The following is a 26,115-nucleotide window of genomic DNA, read 5'->3' on the forward strand; positions in this document are numbered from 1 at the left end:
GAAACACTGAAACAATAATTTTACACCATGGAGACCTGCTGAACTCAGTGACACAACAACAAAAATGGTAATTTACTGGCAACTGATCACAGCAACCCCAGACCCCAGAACTTCTGAACATAATAAAGTGATGTTTGGCTCATGTGAAAACACACACAACAACAAAAAAGGACCAGAGGGTATTGACTGTAATTAAGTGGCCCCTGGAGACCAAAGGTAGTGGTGTGGGCTACAGTAATAAAGATATAATACTGTTTTTAAGCTGTTGTTCGAGAAACAATTTCTGATATGAGCTCAGCGAGAGGAAAGAAAGCTACAATGGGCGGAATAAAAAAGCCTTTTAACCATGAGGAAACTAGCAGGGTTGTTTATAAGACACACTGAAAGTTTAAAGCACAGGATGGAGCGTTTATGATGATGGGGACAGGAAAGGAAATGACTAAAAATGAGTGGGAGTTATACAGTTAAAGAATAATATCCTTAGACTGGCTTAATTAGCTGTTATACAATAATGACGCTCAACAAAGATGAGTGATTGCAAAACTAAGACTATGGGCTCAATTTACAGTGAAAAACAGAATCATTTTCGTTACCTCCACCAAGGAGGTTATGTGATCGGCAGGGTTTTGTCAGCTAATTTGTTAGTTTGTTTGTTAGCAACATAACTTAAAAAGTTATGGATGGATTTTGATGAAATTTTCAGGAAATGTCAGAAATGGGATGAGGAAGAACTGATTAGATTTTGGAGTGATCCGGATCACCGTCTGGATCCAGGAATTTTTTTAAAGGATTCTGTACTATTGGGAGATAGGGCGCTCTCTGAGTGCTTTTCTAGTTTCTATGCTAGTTTCAGATATTTCAAGGTGCAGTGAAACTGCACCTTCTGGGGGCATTGAAAGAATTTACTCTTGGGTGAGTGACTATAGGAGGAAAATCTAAAAATTGCCAGAGCATGCTGGTGTCAGGTCATGGGATCTGTTTAAGTATGTTTGGTGAGTGGACATGTATGAAGGGGTGATTAATAAACAAGCATTGATTCATTCTCAAAATCTCTGCAATTCAACTTCTTTCACTGCATGAACAGAATATAAAAGCCATTAGAATTACACTGAAAAGTAAAACAAAGGATGCTAAAAGATAAACTACCTTAAATGTTCAGTTCTTTTGGTGAGTTATCAAAATTTTTTTTAATTTCCTCGAGGTGAACTGAAAAAATATCTTTCTTCTTGATCTGTTCATCACATTAAAAAACTTCTCTAAGGATGTAAACATAACTTGTCTAAAATAATGTTGGACAGTTTTCCTGATTTTGAGAATATTTATCATCCAGCATAAGGATGTACAATATAACAGCCATTATATGAACCGTACATATTGGCAGAACATATGAACGTACCATAATGGTTCACCTCATTATAGCTGAGTTTTAACCAACAGAAGTCAGCTGAAGTTCATTCTTTTATCATCTTTACGTCTTCATCTTTAAATTGTGTTGGAAGTAGTGCCCGACAGATATGAATTTTTGGGGGCTGATTCCTAAGCTGGGCAGTTGCTGACTTGGGTTAAGTTTTTCAGCTAGCTAATGTGAAGCTAACTTTAGTTTGCTAACATCAACAGATATGCATAACGGACACAACGAGGCACATCATGACTCGTACACAAGCAGGTTGAGCTGAAACAGGAAACTCATGGAGTTATTGTTTTTCACAAACTAGTTATATACTTAGCATTGACGCAAACTGTTCTCTTCAGCAAATTTGATGCCCAGCCAAGCTGCTCTGGGCTCCGGTTCACTCTGCTGTAAGAGCGCAAATATGGGGTCTGTGACATGAAAGGAGTGGGAGTGCCCTCTACTGGACGAATAATAGCATCAGCATCAATCAGCCAACTTTTGGTAGAGTAACGACTATTTCTAATAGGCTATAACTGGCCAATTACATCGGCCGGTCGATTTGATGTTTGGGCCCCAGTTGTAAGTACTGAAATTCTATGTCTTAATTACCGCTTGTTTTATTTTCTGCACTTGAGAAGAATGAGTATTTTTTTCTCTGGATTGTCTGAGGGAACCGCCCTGCAAACCTGAAGTTTAATTAGGAGAATTCATTTAACAATTACAACAATTTCATTTAGCAAACGCTTTTATCCAAAACAGCTTACAACTGGGACTGGTGCTCCTGGCGTTAAGGACCTTGCCCAGGGATCCACACTGGACACTTGTGTTCTGACTGGGATTTAAACCCCTAAACTCCCATACCACAGTCAGCAATGTAAACCACTGAGCTATACAACCGCCATTTTTAACTTGAAAATCCGAGCTTCGGGGTGCTGGTAGCCTAGTGGTTATATCTGCGTGTCCCATGTTCAGAGGCTGTGGTCCTCCAAGCATGTTCAAATCCAATCTTCTTTTTTTTTTAAATAAGGGCATAAAATCCTACAAATACAAACCTTAAAATAAAGACTTGATAGAGCTCACTGTGTCAACAGGCTGATACACAAAGCTTGTTTAATACTCTTAATATTAAAAATACAGTTCTCATACTATGAAAAAGTGATTCAGATAAATTAAGTTTTTGTAACCAAATGCCTAAATTTGAAAAATAAGTATATACAGTATTCAGATGGATCGATAAATGATTCATCTGGTAAGTCAGAATAATGTGCAAATGTGACACAAAAACACAATCTTGTAAGGAAAATAGGCATTATCTGTAAACTAAACATACAGTCATGAACTAAAGTATTGGTAACCCTTGAATTTTTCCAGGAAATACACCATTTCTCCCAGAAATTGCTACAATTACAATTGTTTTTGGTATACATGTTTATTTCCTTTATGTGTATTGGAACAACACAAAAAAGCAGAAGAAAAAAGCCAAAATTGACATAATGTTACACAAAACTCAAAAAAATGGGCCGGACAAAGTTATTGGCACCACTTTTAAAACTGTGGGTAAATCATTTTATTTCTAATAGGACTTAAGAAGCAAAATTGTGGAAAAATATAAACAATCTCAAGGTTACAAGACCATCTCCAGAGATCTTGAAATTCCTTTGTCCACTGTGTGTAATATAATCAATGTAAACATTTTGTATGCACAAGTGTGTTGTATAAATTTAAATTTATTCTCTTGTTTTTTATTTTGTGTTTTTTCTCCTTTATTCATTTATTTGGATTTGTTGTAAAACAGTTTTGGTTGTTTCAGAGGAGGTTGTGGAATATGTGTGTGGGACTCTGAGTGGGAGATGGGTAGTGTACTCCTGTATGTTTGTAGGTTTCTGTCATATTCTGGCTGATGCACACATCGTGAAAATTAAAATAAAATATACAGCCTATAGAAAAAAAACATTTGTAATTACAACAATTTCTGAGAGAAATGGTGTATTTTCTGGAAAAATTCCAGGGGTGCCAATTCTTTTGTCCATGACTGTCAGTCATTATAGCCCCGCTACAGCTAACACTTAACTGACTTCAGTTTATCGTGTAAATTATTAGTCAGATATAAGGTCAAGGATTTTCCATGTCTTTGAACTTTATACAATCTGATAATGAAATAAAGTTGTCAATTGTGGCCTTAAGTTGATGTCATATTAGCCTCATTACAGTTAGTCATGCAGTCACAGCTTACTGTGGAAAATATCAATCTAATGTTTGTTGTTATCCTGCTGATCTGGACTTTTCAGAGTTATTTCAACACCTGTTTTATGAATACAGACTGGTGAACCTACGCATCCTGCTGTGTAGTATCATCATTCTAACTTCAGTTGAGATCCACTTTGGTCTGTCATTGTGAATCAAGTTTTGTTTTCCCATTCACACCAGAGTACAAAACAGTAGGAAACATCCACTGGTAGTTTATATAGTCAGACAGATGTATTCCCTGGCTCTCCTGTGTCCGCCTCTGTTTATGAGAGCAGGTCACAGGAAGGGGAGAGGTCAGGGAGCGGTGAAGGTTGCTGGATCAGAGGCCCAAGACATCTTTCAGTACAAAGAGGTGTTGTCCCTCAGATCTGTTTCAGGCTTGGTATAAATCTAAATTGTTTCCCAAATAAAGGTCAGCTGCTGGCCTCAGATTACATTTTATACAATTCACCATGGTGCTGACCACTCTGCCAGAAAGGAAGAGAAACGTGCATGTTTTCACAGAGCGAAAACACAAGCAAAGATGGATGATAAATCTTCAATAGTGGCCCAATGCCACATCTTAGATGGGGGCATAATGAGAAAATGTTATGTTTCCCTCTGTTATTGTAAAGCTGTCTAAACAGAAAATTTATTTTCATCCAAATGTGCTTTACAATCAAAGGTCAAGGATTAATCGGATGTTAGAGAGCGACTTCACAGTCTGGGAATGTTACACAGGGGAGATTTATGAAAAATTTGTGGAATTCAAGGCTTTAAACTTATTGTTCACATATTTTACATGGTTCTGATTATGAATATTTAATCTTAAAGAAGAGTAAAGTTCCTCATCAGTAATCATATCAACAAGGACAATGAGAGACTGGCTGTGCACTTATTAGACTCTCGTTCTCTTTAAAGTATATGAAGAGGAAGAAGAACTTATTATGATATCTGAATGTTACTTTTAGAGGACAAGATAAAACAAAGCTTCGGTAACTTGCCCGGGGATTTTGATTTTGAAACGGTTAGGCCTGCTGGTCTGTTAGTTGGGTGTCCACCACACCCAGTCTGTCAGAAATTCAGTTCTCCAAACATCAAGGGGGACAATGGCATTTAAATGTCTAGTCTATGTAAACTGTTACATTTAAGGTCGTAACCACTTCGACTTTACTGCTGTTTTCAAAAAGTCTTTTGATAAACTGAACTGAAGGGTAATAAGGCGTCGAATCTTTGTTAAAGTTAACATTACATGTCAAACTCCTCCAGCAACAGTTGTTACCGCGACTGGTGTCATGTTGCCAGCTAGTTGTGACTGACTCTTTCTGTGTCCTCTTCACTGTGCTCTGTCCCACTCAAATACTCTGTTAAAAGAACACGAAAACTTCATAAAAACACAGCGAGGAGCCTTACCTGAGTGTAACTTTTAAATATAGCAAATCAACAGGAGATCTCTCCTCTTGCCGCTGTCCCAACCCAGGAAGGGAAACCCGGAAACTGTCGCCGTAAGTCCGCCCTCAACCCCAATGCTTTTCATTACTAACGGCTTTCTTGCTGCGCAACTGACGCCATTACGGCTCACCGGCGTCATCGGCTCACCGTTGGAATTATTGTCCCTGTAGATCCAACATGGCTGCCTGCGTGTGACAGTCTCTCCATGCCACCAACTGTAACCGTTGTTTTTGTGCCTTCAGGCGAAGATAGTGGGCAAAGTTTTATGTACAGACGAATAATGAAACGCAAAGACTTTAAGCAGTGTACTCAAGTGGATGTGGTGTGTTAAATTAAAAGAAAAATACATACATTTTTGTAAAGGTCAATTAGGTGTCGATATACTTTATTTTAGGCCTGCAATATTGATCAGAACGTGTCATTAACTATTCAATCACACATACAAACCATTTATATTCAACTGTTACAAAGTGATAAAATAGATTAGCCTACCTTCAATTATAGATATAATCCATTAAAGCTTCTCCTGTTTTAAAAGTAAAGTAAGTAAAGCAAACTGTGAAAAAAATCTATTTTTTGCCAGTAAATTTAATTTCACATTTATAATCTCGTTTATACACCATAGTTAAAACCTCCTCTGTTAAACATGCCTATAAAGCATGCTCTCACATAAAATGTGAATGCAGACTAACTATATAAATTAAAGCACCTCAAAGAACAATTGCTAGGATATTTCTAGTGTAAATTTGAATGAATATATTGTTTGCAATAGGGAAAGGGGTCTTTGTAACTCAAAATATTGCACGCATAATTCTATACATTTTTAACTTCAATATAACCAGTTGGTACTAATAATATCCTGAAAATAATAGGCTTACACAAATTTGATGGAATTATCGGCAACTTTTTGTTTCGTAAACAACAAAATTACCTCTAAATCCTTTTATTACGCCATTAGTAACGTTTTTTTATGATTTACAGAAGGAGAGATCAACTCGATCAGGAGTGAAATGACAGTTTTTGATGGTCCAAAAAGATTATTTGATGTTAATAGGTAAGTTGTGACAATTTTTTTTCATTCTCTCTCACATTCATCAATTCAAATTACTTCATTTACGCTTATTTGACATCTCTGACATTTAAAGTCACCAACTAACATCTGTTTTTTAATTTAATGTTATAAATCGGCATTTTATCCAGTACATATACCACAGACGAGTGAGGTAGCCTCCATGTCTGAGAAATCAATAACAAGCACTCTGACTCATCCAATCACTGCATTTGAGCTTCTTCGTACCCTTAACTCACCCCCTGTGCGCCCTTGCCCCCTCTCCAGCCCCCCTCTATTCATTGTAAATAACTGTTCAAACGCACAATGCGCTCTGGACCGCTTTATTCAGCCTCACAACTTCCCTGCGTTTCAATTGGTCCTGTGAGGATGCGGTGAAAGCCGATTGGAGGAAAGTTTCTCCCCGAGCCCTCACACCCCCACCCCAACAGATATTCGTGGTCCGGTGCTACTGTGATTCCAGTTGTTTTCACATCTCCTCCACACTAACAAAGAGAGTCAGGGCTACTGTCTCTTTCATCTCAGAGTAAATGTGGTGAGTGACGCGCAACTAACGACCGACGCTCCTGTACAGCGGGGGGAGAAGAAGACACAAAGAGCAGAAAAACACCTTGCTCTGGAGAAGAGAAATAGGGAGACTTTGAAAAGCTTCTGGCGGACTTGATTGAACATAAAGAGCGAAAATGGTGTCGGCTGGACTGGAGATCCTGGGACTATCGCTGTGCGTAATTGGCTCGCTCCTGGTGATGGTTTCATGCGGGCTGCCCATGTGGAAGGTGACGGCCTTCATCGAAGCCAACATCGTGGTGGCCCAGACAATCTGGGACGGCTTGTGGATGTCGTGTGTGGTTCAGAGCACGGGCCAGATGCAATGCAAGGTGCATGACTCTGTCCTCGCCCTCAGTCACGACCTGCAGGCTGCCAGAGCACTCACCATCATCTCCTCTGTGATGGGCGTGCTGGGGCTCATGGTTGTCATTGCTGGGGCGCAATGCACAAACTGTATCCGCGCCGAGTACGTCAAAGCCCGGGTGGTGAACGCCGGAGGCGTCATCTACATCATCAGTGGTCTGTTTGTGCTCGTTCCACTCTGCTGGATGGCCAACAACATCATATCGGACTTCTACAATACGCAGGTGCCCCCATCCAAGAAGAGGGAGATCGGCGCGGCGCTTTACATCGGCTGGGCAGCCTCAGCGCTGCTGCTGATCGGAGGAGCGCTGCTGTGCTGCTCCTGTCCCTCCAGCGGGAACTCTGGATACTCTGTAAAGTACGCACCGACCAAGAGAGCGACGCAGAACGGGGACTATGACAAGAGGAATTATGTGTAGCTGTAACAAACAACAGGTGGTGCGTAAAAGTGACGTAGGAGCTTTTAAAAACAGTTTCTGACGGACGTTCTTTTTTGCACCTGCTGTTTTTGTTTTGATAGAAATGTGAACTGAAAATCAATGGAAGCACCTCTGCTGTTTTTACACTGGCTCTTCCTTCAACACACTCGGACCGCATTTTCACAACTCTTTTTGTATCTACAGGAGATTAAAAATAAGACTATCATCAAGAGGTAGCTCACGACTAAAAGGAGTATCTTTGTTAGGTACCTGCTTTTGTAAGTCTTTAAAAAATATCATTAGCAGTTTGAATTGTTTACTGTTCTAAATACTGCAAAGTTTTTCTTTTCTAGAGGAACCACTGCTGTCGAATATTTACACTGTTCTTTTTACCTTAATGTGCATCGTCAGCACAAACTTGTACAGTAACTGAGAATGATTGCACCCCCACAAAGAACCATTTCCTTTAATGGAACTACGCCGACATGTTGAGGACTCCAACACTGACCGATAGCGAGAAAGAACGAAGAAGAAAAGTGCAGACAAAGCCCTAATAAATCTCGGACTGGCTTTTGTGTTGTTTGAGACACGGAGACTTTTAAAAGTTTGCAGCCTGTTTTTGGACCTGTAGAGACGCTCATAGTGAATCTACAGGTCCCAGCATAGCAAAGTTACAGACCGTTATTTGGCTGCACTAAACACCTGCAACGTTTATGCATCATTATCAATGCAGGAATTCTTTAAAAACATTTTTAAGATGTTTTCTCTGTTGGTTTGTTGATGTAATGATTCATTATTCGTGTATATGAAGATGCAATATTGTTTCATGTTATTAAGATTAAACTGAGTATATTGTCTGACTTCTGTAGTTAAAGTGTGTTCTTCAGCAAAACATCTGACACGTTGTGATGATCAGGAATGCCCTGCACGACTGTGCGTAATGCATGCCGTTCCCACCATGAATCCATAAACCCCCACGGCGGGAGAAAGTATTTTGGTTGGCCATAGAAATCCAGATGACAATACCCATTCAGCTAGAGTGGGGCTCTGCTGTTCAACTCACAATACAGCACAACCCCCACCACCTCCACCCTTTCAGACCACCCCCACCCCTCCCCGTCCGCGGTCAATGAAAGGCGTCCAAATTGGAACTATGGAGAAGTTGCTCGAATCGTCTTCCTGCAAGTCACTCCATTCATTAGTCGTCAGAGCCTCATCTCTCTCCATCAGAAAAAAAAATAGATGGGCTTAAGGACAAAAGATTACACACCATCACTTTGAGGCAATTAGTTTTTCCACAGCTGCCTCATTTATCCACGCTCTGGCGTTTAAAAAAGTTGTAGGCTATAATAAAGATATTTGAGACATGGGATTTTTAAACTTGTGACACACTTACAAAAGACATTTCAGACCATGAGTAGCAGTCCTCTGATTTAAGACTGTGCCTGGATTACCAAAGCTTATCCATTCTTGTTTTGCTGGTCACATAAGAATCTTAGCCGGTCATATGCCCCTTTAAAGTTGAAAATATGGCCATACAGAAAGTCTGCATACAATCAGGGGAATGTTTGATCACTGTAAATCCTCAAGGAAACTTCTGATGAAATGCCAATCTCTTATTTCTATTCTATAGTAAGTTACACTGTAAAACATCTGGTCATGATAGATTATTATCTAAGTTAGAGTCAGTGTTTATGCCACCTCAATGAGTGCAAGGTTGTTCAATTTACAGAAATGAGTCCATTCCAAGAAAAGCTCTGACAGGATTGGGAATTTGTCACACGATGCATTGTCCTCCAGCGCACCTGTCTTATGAAAAATATGTGTGTAGCATTTCCTCCCTCATAATAATTCAACTGAAATTCAAAATGAGACAAAATGATACACCTTACTATAAAGTTGACCCAAAATAAATATATAGTTTTGACAACTTTATGAAATTGATACAGAACAGTGGTTACAGCTGTTGCCTCTCTCACTGAGTCCCAACAGCATGCAGTGCAAAATAAATAAGTGACAAAATCAGCTTAATTTCATTGGCTGCTTTTAGAGCGCTCTTACAGCCCAATTCAGAGTGATACGGGGCAGTTTTTACCCTGTTGCCTTATTGTCCTCTCTACTTCTTTTATTGATTTTGATGAGGAATAAGAAAAGAGTTGTGCCAACAGATGAACTGACAGTCTCACATGGTCTCACCGGATGACTGGAAGTCATGGCAGAGGGTGAATATTCCTCTATTCCTCCCAGCATTGTGAGAATTCTCGCTACGCTCCGACTCGTCTCCTCGAACAGGCGTGCGTCTTTCAAACTCTATCAACTCCAAAACTTTGAATAGAAACACACCCAAAATGCTGCTGGGATTGAAGTTACCCATGTCCGCCATCTCCTGGTGTAAAGTGGTAACAGCGCAGACCTCCACCATTAGCCCTATCTCCCAAAAGTATAGAATCCTTTAAAAAATTCCTTGATCCAGACGGTGAACCGGTTCAGCCCCAAAATCGAATCAGTTCTTTCTTATGCCATTTCTGACATTTCCTGAAAATTTCATCAAAATCCGTCCACAACCTTTTGAGTTATGTTGCTAACAAACTAACAAACCCACCTGATCACAAGGGAAAGATATCGTACTGTTGAAATATAAATGAATTAACCATTTAGAAGATTCAGTGTGGACAGTGAGCGTCTCATTGCTAGGACATGGTAGAAGGTAAATAAAAAAACAACTGAAATTTTTTCTGTGAACATTCCTCTCTTTGTTTAAGTTGATGCAACTTCAACTTTTAAAGTTTAAACAACTGAATTGTTTTTACAGTGTAAATGTAGTAATCATGACTCCATAATTATGTTTTACAGCAGACTACATAGACCCTTATAATTGTTGTCTTTAAAAAACAATCATAATTTAAAGTCTACCTACCTTGAGCTTATTTTGAAGCAGGTAGTCTTCATCAAAGGAGGGAGTTTCCCTTGTCATCATGGAGATTAATCCACATACAAACTCAGTAGCTGTCAGCATTTCATGAAAACATGACAGTTTTAGCACTTCTTATCTGTTTGGCGTACACATTTTAACATGAAAGGTCATTCTGGGCCCCCGAGTAAACAGAAATTTGACAGACAGATAGAACTGAACCTGTAATTCCAAGCATATTAGTTCATTTAAAGAGCAAACTCATCACTGTGGTAAATAAAAAAGTCAGCGTAACTTGAATTCATAGGCTCTTTTACCACAGGGCCAAGATATACTTTATAAATTAGTTCAATGATTAGGAGGATTATTCAGAATGTAAGGATAAAACAACACAAAAAAAGTCTGATTGTCCAAAAGAATCCTTGGAGGGACCCCTGGACCCCTTGTGAGTTCAAGCTCCTCATACAGCCTAACTCTGTCTTCAAATAAAACAATTTTAGCAAGGTAAATAAACATATAATCAGTGAAATAGAGCGGTGGTTCTCAAAAGCTGGTCAAAAATTGTGCCTGAAAAAAAAAGTTTCATCAATAATGATGAAATGACGTCTCCTTGATTCGTCCTGTTTCTAACTGTCTGAGGTCCAAACTTCACTATTTATCATTAAATTACTCTGACTGGTCAAAAAATTTCAGGAAAAATGGTAAGGGCAATCTCTTATTAAGGAGTTGATGAATGGTGGATTATGGTTGGTAACATGGCATCAAATACTTTTGTAAAAGTCATGATTCTGGTATAACCCATACTGCAGATCTGTTTTTTAACATTTCTTACCTTTAGACGTGTTAAACTAGACAACATTAGACGTGGAGACTTTCAGTCATGTTCTTTCTCAAATAAAATAAGATTAGCAGGCACTGCTTTCTGACATTTCTGTTATCCTGAGTGCTGCCTGGGTCTGGAAAAATGTCAGAAATACTTACAATAATGTGTGTCACTGATGCTTTTCAGTGTGAGGATCTAACTTAAAGTCACTGAAGAGACCTGAGGGCTGGTTAATAAAAGCCTTTATTTCCCTGATGAAGGCCTGTGAGGATGAAACATGTTGCCATGTTTATATGAGTCTGTAGCCCTGATGAAATTAACACCCTTTTTTTTTTTTTATCAATTATCTCCCTGAAGGCCTCAGATCTTTTCGGTTTCTTTAACTTTTTTTTTTTTTTTTTTTTGCCATTTTCTTAACTTATTTGAAAAGTGTTGCTAGTATTAAATTTAAGAATGGCAAACATTTTTCAAATCGGTCACATTTTGTATCAAGTTTTCTTCCCATGTTGTCTTTGTACTATTTTAAACATCATGTAGGGATTCAGTGTGTTGAAAATATGTTCCTATCTATTTATCTCATTCTGTTTCCATTTACACTGTATGTTTTCTGTAAATGAGAATGTACACGAACAACCAATTAGGGACCAATTAAGACATAACTGCTATAAGGGTTTAAGATTATGAAGCTTTTAGAGGTGGAAAATAAATTACATTCGGCCAAATTACTCAATTGAGTTGTTTTTTTTCCTGCACTTGAATTTTTTTGAGTACATTTTGAAATCAATACTTTCATTTCTACTTTATTAAGTTTTAACCAGAGTAACTATACTTTTACTTGAGTATAATACTGTTGTATTTTTCCCGACTCTGTTGACAACACAGTAGCACATAGCAAGAAAATGATTCCAGCTGATTAATTTTGACTCCATTCTGAGTAAAACAGTCTTCAATGTTGGAGTTGTTTGACAATGTTGATCCACCAGAGTTATTTTAACTCTGTAAAGAGTCAAATAATCTAAGCTCTGCCCACTGTGACTATAACTCTGAAGGGATATGTGGCTGGAGTTCCCCATCATGCCCTTGGGCAGTGTGTTTAGCTGTGTTTTTTATGTGTCTAGCTGTGTTTGGGTGTTGCTTTTGTGCAGTAATCCATGTTGGAGGTCTTTTGCTCATGTTTCTGGTGGCTTCTGATGTGAGACACTTTTGCACCATGAGTGAAGTTATCCACTGAATTAGAGTTACCTCCTGTGGTGTTAGGTGTTTCTAAAGGGCAGATCAAGCATGTTCTTCATCTCTTCTTTACTTTTACTTGAGTAGAATTATAAACCAGTACTTTTGCTTAAATACATTTTAACTTGAGTACAGTATTTGTGTACTTTATCCACCTCTGGTAGCTTTACGATACAGATTAAGTGCAATATTTTTATGAGTCTGTCAGAGCACAGCTGAGAAAACTTTTGATTTTGTAATGGTGTCACAATGAAGTTAAAACATCTGTACAACTTGATAAAGTAATGATATTAGCAGAGAAAACTTAGATATTTGGTTTTGTGAGTCTTGCCCAGTGTTCCCAGTACAGTAGGCGTTCCCACTGTGGGGTCTGTATGGGTTTTTCTACACAAAGACCCTCCCTGAAGGGTCCAGTCTGGTCCGCCTCAGTGAGATGTTTTTGTGGGATTGTTAGTTCCACTTCTTTAGTCACCGCTCAGAGGGTGACGAAGCGCTGGGTGTGTGCGTGAGTAAGGGGTTAAGTGTGTGTGTGTGGAGGGAAAGTTGGAGTGGGGGTGCACCTTTAAAAAAGACCCTCATTCCAGTTTGGAGAGAAGCAAATAGGGCCAGCAACGTCACTCAATGGGCGCTAGCCATGGTAACCAGCCAGAACCTGCAGTTGCCTGGCGACAAGAGCCTATAATGTGGTGGTATGGATGAGCCTAATAAAAGGCCTGGCTAGCAGACATTCCTGCAGGCACGGACACTCAGCCTATGCACAGCAGTCTTGAAGATGAAGGGGGGATTTACTCAAAGCCTGTAATGGTTACTGCAAAAGAGCAATGACAGCAGAAACACATTTGTTTCATTTAAAGGGTTAAGCATTGAAATGAACACCAGAAACACAAACACTCTCTCTGGTTAAAGGAGGAGAAAACACTATAAAGAAATAAGAGATAAAATGTGTGCTGATATCACAAAAATGTCCAAAAGATGCAGATGACATAACGCCTAAAACAGCCAGCTTAACCTCTAAACTTGACCTCTCCCAGCCTGGCCTGGCGAGGGCCACATGGTTAAGGTCATGTCAGGAGTCTGTCAGGTTTTGAACGGATATCAGATGAGCGCAGCAGCCAGAAAGGGAGGTGCGCTTTGGAGTGGGAGGTTGGCTTTGCAGGGGCGTAGTTTCTCATGACATGAACTTTGATCTCTGAATCTGGTGTCAGGTCAGGCAAGTCAAAAAAAAGTCACTTCCCTCAACTGACCAGGCATGATCTCATCGATGCAGAATCCCCCCGCCATCCCCACATCTGATAAGGGTCACAACCCTCAGCCCTGTTCTCCTCACACAAGCAAATAACTCCAGATATAGGAATGTTTTTTAACAATTAATGGCATTTCACAAATGCATAAAATTCTAGAAAATGCTCCATGAGCAAACACCATGTTTTAACCCAACTTTACCTGGAATACTTCCAGCAGTGTTTGCTAACATACTTACTGTCATAAAAACGTTTCTGTGACATGCATAAGCATGGTTTTCATGAACGTAAAGAAGCTGCTTTTTGCTTTTTACAGCCCACCAGTGTAGTCTTCATTCAGCTTTAATGCTGTAAATATATCTGATTCACAAGCAGTGACATAAAGAAAAACACCTGTTTCAAAAAATGATGTCCCAATTCAGGGGCTGAATCCTTCGGAGGGAACATTTGATGGCCAATTCCATCAGTATCAAGATTCCATCAGTACCAACTTGTCTACTGTGTTAGATTTCTGCAGGGCTATTATGTTTTTACATCATGTCTTGCCTCCCGGGACAGCTGTCTGACAGGGCAACACTGTAAGGGGCATGTGAACAAGTAACTCAGGAACATTTCAGGGCAGGCTGTCCTGAAAAATTTCAGACGTTTTCAGCATGTCATGGATTCTTAAAATACACCAAGGATGTAGCCGCGTACGTGAGTCAATAAATAATAGTCTTCTTACTCATTTCTTCATGAAGTGACCCATGCTTACATCAGAGCAGGCAGGTGCATGCAGTCGTCAGACATCCCAGCTGGATAGAGCTTACTCACTGATACTAAAGCCAGGAGCCAGCAGGTGGTAAAACGTGGAGGACAAACGTGGCTTTGTCTAGACGGGTTAAAGACCCCGTGAGCCGTTTGTTTGAGAAACAATGAAAAGCCTGGTTAGAGGTAAGAGATGGAGATCAAACAGAAAAAAAGTCATTCTTTTCTGCAGCAAATATCCACAAAGTTTACAGCTTGGTGACTCACAGGTTTTTGTTGCAGGACCAGGCTTCCTGCGCAGCGGACAGCGGAACAGGAAACAGGAAGGAACATGGAGGGTGTGGGAGAGGAGGACAGATGGATTGTGTGTGTGTGTGTGGGTGAGTGCATGAGGTTTGGTTATTGAGTTAAACTACTGTAATACAGGTACAAGGGAACTCACGTGTCGGATAAAAACAACTGAAAAACTTTCGTTACTTTGTCCATTTTGATGCAAACATAAATAACTGTACCTCAGTGACAGCCAATGAAATAAATTTTTTATTTGATCAAAATCTGCTTTCACTGGTTCCATCTTTAGAGAATTTCTTTGGACTTTGTGAGGATTTGGAAGCTGGGGTACTCAAACCAGGACACTTCTTGCTATAAGGAGTCAACTTAAAAAAAACAGCACCTTCCATGCTGTCTTAACCAGCAGCCCCTGCCCACCATGCCACGGCCCGTACCGATCCATGGGTCATTTGGTACCGGTCACACAGAAAAAATAAAAATCTTTTTCTAGGGCTGTTAACATTAACATGTTAACACCTGTTATTAATCTTGAAACCTTAATGCATTAAAAAAATAAAAATGCAATTTAATTATATGACGAAGTTTGACCACAACTTGCTCCCGTAGTCCTTACAGCGCAGATGTTTATGTCCTTGAGGGGAAGAGGTAAGAGGCGGGTCAGACACTGCCAGCAGTGATGAGTGAGGAGACAGACCCAGGTCTGCTTAATGGCAATTTTCTCTTTAAAAAGCTGGTGAATGTTAGTTAAGATAAAACCAAAGCTGTGGGTACATGCTGCAGGGATGAACTGTCTTTACACTGTAGCACGAGTCTTAAGTACCACCTTCGGGCAAAGCACCTCTTTGCTTATGTTAGCAAAGATGCTAACAACAACACGGGATCAAGCCACGGTCATACCACTCTCTTCAGCTGCTTCAGGATAGTTTTTTTTCTTCAGCTGCTCAGATGAATGCTGATAAGTGCTCCAAAACTTTGTAGCAAATCCTGTTTGTTAACAATATTAATCCACTGCAGAAATACACAGAGGAATTGGTCAAATTGAAGTTAATTAGCGAACTTTATGAGCAAAAGTCAGAAAATACGACTTGTTCAGTTAAGCTCAGTAAATTAGATGACTGTATTCTATATGTTATGATGTGTTCAAATTTCACATAAAAATGGGAAAATTTAGTTTTTGATGAGAAACTTCAATACAGTGTGAATGTTTATATTTGAGGGATGTACAATAGATGTGACAGATTTAATCATAGCTTTTTAACTCAAGCACTACTCATCTAAGATCACTTGTAGATTAAATATTTGCCCTTATTTTGTCTTTCCACCAAACTACAGAAAGTATTGATAGTGGTATCGATAAGGACTCAGATCAGCCCTTTCATGCGCTGCACTTAGAATTAAAAGAATAAAAATGAACACACTTGACAATAACAACCTTTAAAAATCTAAGAATATACTTCAACTATAAAAAATCTTGTGATTAATCATGATTAATCACAGCATAGTGATGTGATTAACTTGATTAATCTTTTAATCGAGTAACAGCACTACTTCTTCACCTCCATTTTTCTGATTATCAGAGTTTTTTTTTTTTTTTTAATGACCAGATTCTCTTCCGTTATGTCATCTGTCTGTGCCTTTTGACCTCCTGACACATGCCAAGACGCTTATCTCGGTCACATGATACACAAAACAGATACACAATGCGGAATTTGAGGGTCAAAAGAGATGCCAGTATATGATGTCAGCTATCCTTAACTGCCCTGTTATTGTAAGTTCAAGATTCCTCAAGGGTTATTACAGGTCAATACCCTTCAGTGAAGGTCATTGAAACTGCTGGGGACTAACAAACTTCCTCCCCTAACATAACCTTAATATTTATTGTAAGAACTGCCAAATATTTTCCAGAACTAAACAAGATTTAAATTACCATGTGCAGTTTTAGACAAGCTTACAACAGTTTTACAACCACAGATGAGGTTTTTTCCTTACAGAATGATAAACGAAGCACACCGTGAAGGTTTTATCTCAAAAATATGAGAGAGGAGAAGCCGACACAGGGAGTCTCGACTCCTTTTCATGCCTGTCTGAGTGAGATCATGTTTCCATACAGTACATCATCATAAGGAGGCCACTTTGAAGAGAAGAAAAAGAGACTTGTGATAACCTGCACTCATCCATCACACACAAACTCACATGGACAGTGTAGTGAGAGCAGACATCGTGTTGACTGACAGCCCTCTGCCGAGATGAAGAGGACGCCCAGTAGCATGAGGAATGTCTGGGTAGGATCAGGAGACATTGGTGTGGTAATCGAAGAATGTGATGTCAGCTTCAAACAAACAAAAGAAAAAGAACACCCCCTACCATCGAGCAACTCAACCACTGACACTTCAGTGATCAGTTAAAGCTTAGTGGCACAGGTGTTATTGCTTTTAGCTGCTGACCTCACTGGTAATTTGGTCTTCCGAATTAACATGGGATATAAAAATCAGTGGCTGAGTACACAAACAGGATACTGTTGTTCCCACGCTAATTGCATCTTGCAGGGAAAAACCTGCCCTAATGCTCGAGTGTTTTTAACGTCTCTCTGAGCTCTTTTGACTCTGTGCATGAGAGCACAGTGTGCTTCTTAGAATGGATGTTGTAATGCATGTCGTCTAGTAAAAGGAGTCCAGCATGACTGAACCACCTACCACTGAGAACTGAAGAAAAGAACGATGAAGCTGCTGTGTTTAAGCCAATTTTAATTTGCCTCCAAGTGTCTTTTTAAACCTAAGTATACTTCAAACAACATACCAGCTGGGTTTTAGCACATCGTGTCTTAAGAAGCAAGTTGTGGTAAACACAGGAGAAGAAAGTTGATCACATCCTAAAAATGCCACATGTAACAGGTGGGTTATGGTACTTTTATTAATTGTAATTTGCTTGTACAAATGGGAAGAATGTTGTGTTCCAGTTGATCTTGGAACTCGGAAATGTCAAGGTGCCAGTCAGATATATCATCTTGAATGCCCTCTAAAGTTTGATTTCTGACTCAGAAACTCTGAGGCTCTCAGCACACCGAGTTACTAACTTGTAGTAACTGGATACAATCAGATTGGGCGTGAAGGAATTCCTAGCTTCAATTTCCAAGGTAAATGTAATACAGCTCAAGCACAACCACATTTCCAAAGAAAGGAAAGTGAAAGGTAGGTAGAAATAGATTGTGATGATTTGCAAAATGATTACAAATTCAAAATGGGAAATTTTTCTCCCAAAACAATGACCCTTCTCAGTTTAAACATTTGACACATTTATAATGTTCATTTTTTTATATTTACTTTTTATATAAAGGGCCTATCAAAAGTATTCATCCCCTCGGATGTTTTACTCTTTTATTGACTTTATAAATTTATATTTACAAATTCTTCAGCCACATTCGAGGCACCTTTCAAAATGGGACATCCTTCAGGCACTGGATTTGTTCAGTTGGTAGAGCAGGCGCCAATATACATCGCCTATAAAAAGTTTTACCCCCTTGTATGTTTTACCCATTTATTGATTTTATAAATCAATCAAGTTCAATATAATTTTTTCGACCCCAAAAATTGCAAAAAAAACCTCTTTAATGTCAAAGTGAAAACAGATTTCTGCAAAATAATATCAATTAAACAAAAATATCTAAGGTAAAATAAGAAAACTGCATTAATATTTACCCCCTTTAAAGTGACTGACCTAATTCAATAGAAGTCCAGCCAATTGGTGCTAGTAGTCTCACAATTAGGGAAATAGGGATCATCTGAGTACAGGGAATGTGTCTCAAGTAATTATAGTAAAAAGACACCTGTCTCTGGAAGGTCAAGTCACTGATAAATCAGTATTCCTGGCTACCATTACACCAGGAAGGAAAAGAACACTCCAAGCAACTCAGAGAAAAGGTTATAAAAATGTATAAGTCAGGGGACGGATACAAAAAAAATCCAAAACACTGAACATCCCCCGGACTTCAGTTAAATCCATCATCAAGAAATGGACGGAGAATGGCACATGTGTAAATATGACTGGATCAGGCTGTCAAACTGAGTGACCGTGCAAGGTGGAGACTACTGAGAGGTCACCTAGACACCTTTGAGTACTCTGAAGGAGTTACAAGCTTTAGCGGCTAAGATGAGAGACTCTGCATACAACTGTTGCTTGAGTCAAATTGCAAGCATAGCAAGTAACTAACTACTGCTGTCCTCATTTATTTAATACACCCCGCTGTAAGTGTCATGCAGCTAAATGTAGAAACTGAAGCACAAAGTCGTTTGCTTAGAAACTGCATTTCCCCCTCTAACTGTAGTGTCATGAACTTGCAGAGTGGCATGTTTCAGCCTGTCTCGTCATCAATCGCTTGTCTGAGCTGGGCTGAAGAATGAAAGAATTAAGTTCTTAATGGACAGGTATGTTTAGATTTTTGTTTTGAAAAAGCATCCAAAGATGCATTGTCCAGATCTGCTAGAAGAAAGGTCCAAAGCACACAACCATGCTGAAGGGTCCATCCAAAGTCTGCAGGCTTGTGTGGGGGGTGCTGATCAGGCCCATGTTGGAGGAAAGCAGATTCCTGGGATGGGTGTAGGATTTGAGGAGGTTTGATAGATAAGCACAGACATAGAGGGATTTATAGGTGAAGAGGAGGATTTTGAATGTTGTTTGGTACCTGACCTGGGGTCAGTGATAGGTTGAGGGTTGAGGTTATGTGCTGCCAAATCTTAAGGCCAGTAACAGAGCTGGCAGTGGAGTTCTGTAAACACTAGATCCTTCCCATGGCTTCACTGAAAACACCAGATGCAGAAGTGGAGCCTTGTCTTGGGGTCTCTAACACAGTGTCAGGGAGTGATGTCTGGAGTCTGCAGGTGGTAGAGACCAGATTTAGAGAGTGGAGGATGTATGACTGAGATGAGAGATCAAAGCAACCCGTACCCTGGTGGAAGACGATGTGCAGGTGGAAGCTCTCCAGCTTCCATGAGCAGCACCTTTGGGATCCATAACAACTAGCTCTGTTTTATAGCTGCTCATCTTTATTAAGCTGAATTACAGTCAGGTTTTTGGACTTAGGATTGAAGCAGTGAAAGATCTGATCAAAAAGAAAAATGTAGATGTGAAGTGAAACATGCAGCTGTGAGGTAGACCTTAGCTGACTGGCAAGGGATTGGAAGTAGAGCCTGTGATCGTAATTTAGAAAGACAAAATATCTGTGAAGTAAAAATTATTCTTGGTTTACTTACTTAAATGGGTATTCTTCGTCAGAAGATCAACAAAGACTGAGTAGACATTTCCCCATGAAAAACAGTCAGTAAAAGTATTTTGAGTTCTTGAATGCTAAAATGATAAAATCAACATCCTATCAGTTTTTACATCAAATTCACAGCAAGCAGGTGATATTTTAGCTCAGCATTAAGACTGGGAACAGGTGGTAAAAGCTAGCATAGCACAGGAGCAAATGTTTAAGCCAGTGTTACTCAACCCCCTTCTCAATCAAAGAGCCAAAATGTTGAAAAAAATGCCATCACCAGAGCCACAATCTAAATGGTGAAAAGTGACTAAAATGGGCCAAAAGCTGTAAAAAGGTGGGAAAATGGGGTAAGAGTGGCATTTAATGGCAAAAAGCAGCTGAAATGGGTGAAAAAATGCAAAGAAGCAGGATAAAAGTGACTAAAAGTGATGAAAAAGGGCAAAAAGTGGCTAAAAGAAATGGTAGAAATGGGCTAAAGGTAGCAGAAATTGATTAAAATTGGCCAAAGAAAATTGGGGCTAAGGGGCAACATAGGCATACAATGGAGAAAACCGAGTGAAAAGTGGCAAAAATGGGTTCAAAGTCAAAAAATTAAGTTACAGGTGGTTAAAACGTGCCAAAAAATTAGTGTAAAGTGACTAGAGTGGGCAAAAAAGCTGTAATGGCATTTAATGGCACAAGGCAGCTTAAATGGGCAAAAAATTGCAAAGAAGCAGGATAACAGTGGCAAAAAAGTGGCTAAAAGAAGTGGTAAAAATGGGCTAAAAGCAGCAGAAATAGATTAAAAGTGGCAAAAAATGTAAAAATTAGGGGAAAAAATAAAGGCTGGCAATTAAGTTTGACCATTAAAACCTACTGTATAAGTGGGGAAACAAACTGGTTAATGTATCTTGCAATGACAGATTTCTGAGGTCAAAGTTTAAAAGAATAATATTTCAAATTAAGATATAAAAGAGCCACAAATCATCACAAAAGAGCCACATATGGCTCAAGAGCCACATGTTGAGTATCCCTGCTCTATGCTGTGATGGCAGATGATCTAACGAAAGTTATAACTTACACTGAGTCTTGAGGTAACCCTTGCTACTGGAGATGCTATGTTGCTGTTTTGTTTCAACATCTTCTCTACAAATTTGAAAAATGGCATCCCAGAAGTTCATAAATCAACACGAATTATTTAATTTAAGCATAAATGTGTTATTTTAAATGGTGAAGTGTTCCTGTTAGACTGGAAAATTGGTTATCATTTATGAACCTAGATTTGTGAGGCACAGCATAACCTGAAGGGTGAGCCAGGGGGATGTTTGGCATTTTAGTTTGAAATTTAAACTTTTTATAACTCTTTTTATATTTCTCTCCTTTTCAAAATTTTGTTTGCTTTAGTACAGATTTGCTTTTAATATTTGCATGGGAGGCAAGGCAAAAACAGAACAAAAATAAGAAAAAATGAGAGCACATAAAATATAACTGTATACAACTTTAAGTAGATGAAAGAATCCAGCTGAAAACTGTAATAAATCATTGTAAATGTTTTCCAGGCAGTACTAATCTCTTTTGCCTGAAAGCACTTTAAAACAAAAGAAGAGAAGAGGCCGATTCAGGGACTAACACCCCAACTGTGAGAGGGCTCGAGGGGTTAAAGCTCACAGGGGTTAGGGATCATTAAGGGCATCTGTGGGCTGACGGGTTGACGGGAAACAACAAGAAAGAAATGACAGGAGTGAAGTCTGTACACTTTGGACTATTTGAGTTAAATGGAGGTTTACATTTACTTTTCCAATCATACTGAGCATGTGAGTGTATGTATGCGCCTACACAGGCATGTGTCAGCATCCTCTCACAGCGTGACCGGCAGAAACAGTCAGCTGTAGCTCTTTGTCTCTGCCTTTCCAGTAAAACTAATCCTGACTGGAATCTGGGACTGTTAGGGATGGAGAGGCAGGAGGAACAACTGTGAGTGTTCAAGACAAGATTCAGAGTCTGTAAGACAAGACTCAGAGTCTGTTAAAAGTGCTGTCATACTACATTAAAATTAAGACTTTGATTCTGGTCACAGGCACTTGTTTAGATACTCTACTGAATTTACTGACCAACCTTTTGTTCGTAGCTGTGGGATTTTATTCATTTATCTTGTTCAGTTTGTTTCTTATTGTTTTAATCTTGAAAAGCACCGTAATGAGTGTGGAAAGTGCTCAGTGAACAAAGATTATTATTGCTGCACACAGACACTAGTTAATAGGGCTTGAGCACTGAACCTTGGAGCCAGGACCCTATTGAAAAGCTATTACCATTCGGTTAAAGTAAACGCTTAAAATGACTGAAAAGTCACCAAAACCTTGAAGAAAATTGTGCCCCATGAGAAATTTATGTTTCTCCTGGTTTCATGCAAGTCCATTGCACAGGGGCCCCAAACATCTCTTAGGGGACTGGTAAGAGCTACATGCATGAACATTGGTACAAATATGTATCATGATGAGATGAAAAATGTCTCTTAAAGCCATTCCTCTGAAAATTTACAGGAACTGTCCAACAAACAACCTTTGGCCAAATCAAAAGTGCCCCCTAACAGGAAGTCACGCTACTTCTTTATTCCTCTTACTGTATTGAACCCATCAAGCTCAGATTTGGAAATGAAGTCCTCAATTTGTCTTTACAACACTGACATGTTTCATTAACTAACACCTCAGTGGCGATGGCAAGCATTTCAATATCTCGCCAGTTACACAGGGAGTTGGTGTAACACTTCTATGAAACATCAGATTTCATTCAAATATGGCATGTATGATTCAAGTCTGCTCCTCTACATGATCAAAGATTAAATTCTTGGTTTTGCTGTAGTGCCACCTGCTGTGAGAAGCCATTAACACCTCTTAGCATTAAACATCCCATCTTCATTGAGTTTTATAATAAATATCAGTCTTGGCCTGATCATATCCACACATAGCATCTTGCTTTGTCATACTACCATCTACTGTTGAGAGCCAGTACTGCCTCATATATAAAGTGCATTTTTGATGTATTGACAGTCCTGGGATGATCTAAATGGACTCTCAGAGGAGTAAGTCACCTTAATCGGTGGCCTCCAACATCAAATCAGTTCATCATTGAGTTAGAGTGGACATTTGAGAAAAACTTGAAGAAAGACCCTAACCTGGCACGCCAGATGGAGTTGTTTCACACATGCATCTGGTAAACCACTCATAGACAGCATTTGGGAAAGGGGAGAGCCTTTGAAAAAAAACTCAGAGGGGGATTCGATGAATGTTCTGTCTGCCACATCTTTACGGGCCAATCAGAGCAACAAAACACGTGACGTAGCCGCTACCGAGTTACACCCCATACCGAGGAGTAAACTCCACAGAAAATGCATAACGCAAACCATGGCGACTGTAGACATGTCAGTACACGACTTTGGTCGTTTCTGAAAAGAAAACAACTGTTCTTTGTTCTTCTTTTAACGAAGAAATGTCATCAAGTTCTGATAAAACTGGTGCTTTAGCAGCATCCACGCTAATGTCTACCGGCATAACTGCAGTGGCCCCTTGTTGCTGCTTGCTTACATCACAACTCCGCCGCGCCCGAAAGTACTGCCCCTCATCGCTGATTGGTCCTGTCATTTTCCAACCAGGCCCAAATGGGAGCTTTGCAAGATGAATTTGTCAGTGAGAAACATGGAAACGAGCGAATCCATTTGCTTTACAAGCTATAATACACTATTTTGAACTCAAGTGTTTGTGGGAATGACAACTGATTGGCAGTTTTGCATGACTTTTCATCATCCACCAGAAATGAAAAGTGACATGTAGGAGTCTTACAATAATTTTGACAAGCTAATAGTTATTATTACCTCTGCCAAGGAGGTTATGTGTTCGGGTGGGTTTGTTCTTTTGTTAGTTTGTTAGCAACATAACTCAAAAAGTCAGGGATTGATTTTCATGAAATTTTCAGGAAATGTCAGAAATGGCATAAGAAAGAACTGATTAGATTTTGGGACTAATCCGGATTACCATCTGGATCCAGGAATTTTTTAAAGGATTCTTTACTTTTGGGAGATAGGGCTAATGGCGGAGGTCTGCGCTGTTACCACTTTACACCAGGAGAATCCCAGCAGCATGTTTTGGTGTTTCTATGCAAAGTTTTGGAGTTTATAGAGTTTGAAAGACGCATGCCGGTCAAGAAGACGAGTCGGAGCGTAACACAGAGAAAGACAGAGAATTGCAGCGAGAATACTCACAATGCTGGGAGGAATAGAGGAATATTCACCCTCTGCAAAGACTTTCGGTCGTCCGGTGAGACCATGGGTGCTTCCGCCATGACAGTCTACATGGAGCGAAGCCAACACTTTGCCTCACTGTGTTTCCACCCCATCTGGGAGGAAGTAATCAGCAAATTAGATTTTGCGAGTGATCCGGATCACCGTCTGGATCCAGGAATGTTTTTAAAGGATTCTTCACTATTGGGAGATAGGGCTAACGGTGGAGGTCTGCACTCTCTGAGTGCTTTTCTAGTTTATACTATTTTAGAACACCTCATCATAAAAATAGATTCTTAAGCATTCAAAAAATCGAAATATAGGCTTCAACTTATAAATCACTTCATGATAATATTACAGCATATTCGTATCAAATCTTTGTGTGTGTTGTTTTAATATGTATGTTTTGCCAAGTTTCTTTTAATTGTCTTTCATGCTCGTGGTGTTTCATTGTGGTGAATATGTTGTTATGATCTTATCCAGGACTGTTGGCAAAAAAGTGTATCCTCCTGAATTTTTAACCCTAATGTAATGCATGTTAAGCCTAACTGTAATTCAATGTGCAATAACAGTTTTATGTTATGCTATAAACCTCCTATTACCACATCTCATTAACACAACTGTTTGAGTTTGAGGCCTTTAAATCTGCTGCTCTGCACATCCAAACATCAGCCACACGATCCAGCCTTTGGGGGTATGTTTCCCTCAGTGTGTGTGTGTTTCATGCCACATTCCTGTGATGCAAAGCGGCGGAAAGGGCAGTGGCCCCACTTCACCAGAGGTGCAAGAGGGGATGGAGCGTAGAGTGATTGATGGCCAAGGGGGAGAAGGCCAAATGATGGGCTGAGCAGGTGGAACATCACCAAAAAGACAGGATGTATCGGCTCTCTGAACAAGGTGCCTGACGGTGAAATACAACAATGTCCAGACAGCAAAATGTTGAATATTGGGTTCTTGTTTTCCAGATGTGTTTTTCTAGGAACTAAAGTTTAGAGCTTATTTTCATGAACAGCAGTTAAATTTGAGACACCAGTCTCATCACAGCAATCCTTTAGGAGCGTTTAGGTAGGTAGCCTTTATTGTCCCACAGAGAAAATTGCTCTGTCTCTATAGACACTTGGACATGATACATCCGATTAAAGGCTTACAAACACATGAGCAAACAGTGAAAACGTGACATAAATGCAGGGCTAGGTATGAAGTAGGCATAGTTGATGATTACCATGGGAGGTTACTAAAAGCTGCCATCACAGAAGGAACAAAACTCTTACTGATAGGAAAGTTCTTCTCAACTTCTACATCCTGTATCTGCAGCCTGATAGCAGTGGTGTGAAGGGTGGCTGGGTGGGGAAAATGAGCAGTGATGGAGTTCTAGATCTTATTTTATTAAGCAATTTACAGGTAAACTAACCTTGCAAAGCAGATGAATATGCCCGTTTCCGTGTTCCTCACTGGCAAATCCATCTTGCAAAGCTCCTGCCTGAACCATTTGTGACAGGACCAATCAGCTTCGAGGGGCAGTACTTTTGGGTGCAGCGGAGTCATGATGTAAGCAAGCAGCAACAAGAGGCTGATGCAATTATGGCGGAAGAGAAATTAGCTATGCTGCTAAAACACCAGTTTTTCAGAACTTGATGGCATTTCTTCGTTAAAAGAAGAACAAACAGTATTGAGTTGTTTTCTTTTCAAAAACGTGTACTGACATGTCTACAGTCGCCATGGTTCACGTTATGCAGTCCTGATGGAGTTTACTCCTTTGGTAGGTGTGCAGCTTGGTAGCAGCCACGCCACGTGTTTTGTTGCTCTGATTGGTCCATAAAGATGTGACAGACAAAATGTTCCTCAAAGGCTCTCCCCTTTCCTAAACGCTGTCATTAATCTGGCATGCCAGGTTA

At 39.7% G+C, this 26,115-nt stretch overlaps 2 protein-coding genes across 2 annotated transcripts in view; one reads left to right on the plus strand and one right to left on the minus strand.

The window, feature by feature from the left end:
• Nucleotides 1–5,159, minus strand: part of zgc:63587 (uncharacterized protein LOC393431 homolog) — a 42,952-nt gene extending 37,793 nt beyond the window's left edge. Inside the window, exon 1 of the mRNA XM_041787532.1 lies at nucleotides 5,033–5,159. The gene's annotated coding sequence lies outside the window, so the exon portion shown is untranslated. The remainder of the gene's footprint in view (nucleotides 1–5,032) is intronic.
• Nucleotides 5,160–6,595: 1,436 nt separating this feature from the next.
• On the plus strand, nucleotides 6,596–8,331 carry cldn5a (claudin 5a). The gene has a single exon (XM_041788383.1). It carries the CDS (start codon nucleotides 6,824–6,826, stop codon nucleotides 7,469–7,471), a length of 648 nt encoding a protein of 215 aa, XP_041644317.1. The 5' UTR covers nucleotides 6,596–6,823; the 3' UTR covers nucleotides 7,472–8,331.
• The last annotated feature ends 17,784 nt before the right edge of the window (nucleotides 8,332–26,115 follow it).

Source organism: Cheilinus undulatus, linkage group 5 (genome assembly GCF_018320785.1).
Source record: "Cheilinus undulatus linkage group 5, ASM1832078v1, whole genome shotgun sequence".
Taxonomy (NCBI): Eukaryota; Metazoa; Chordata; class Actinopteri; order Labriformes; family Labridae; genus Cheilinus; species Cheilinus undulatus.

What these genes read in the sequence shown, in the direction of transcription:
- cldn5a (XM_041788383.1), top strand. Translation starts at nt 6,824, where the DNA reads ATGGTGTCGGCTGGACTGGAGATCCTGGGACTATCGCTGTGCGTAATT.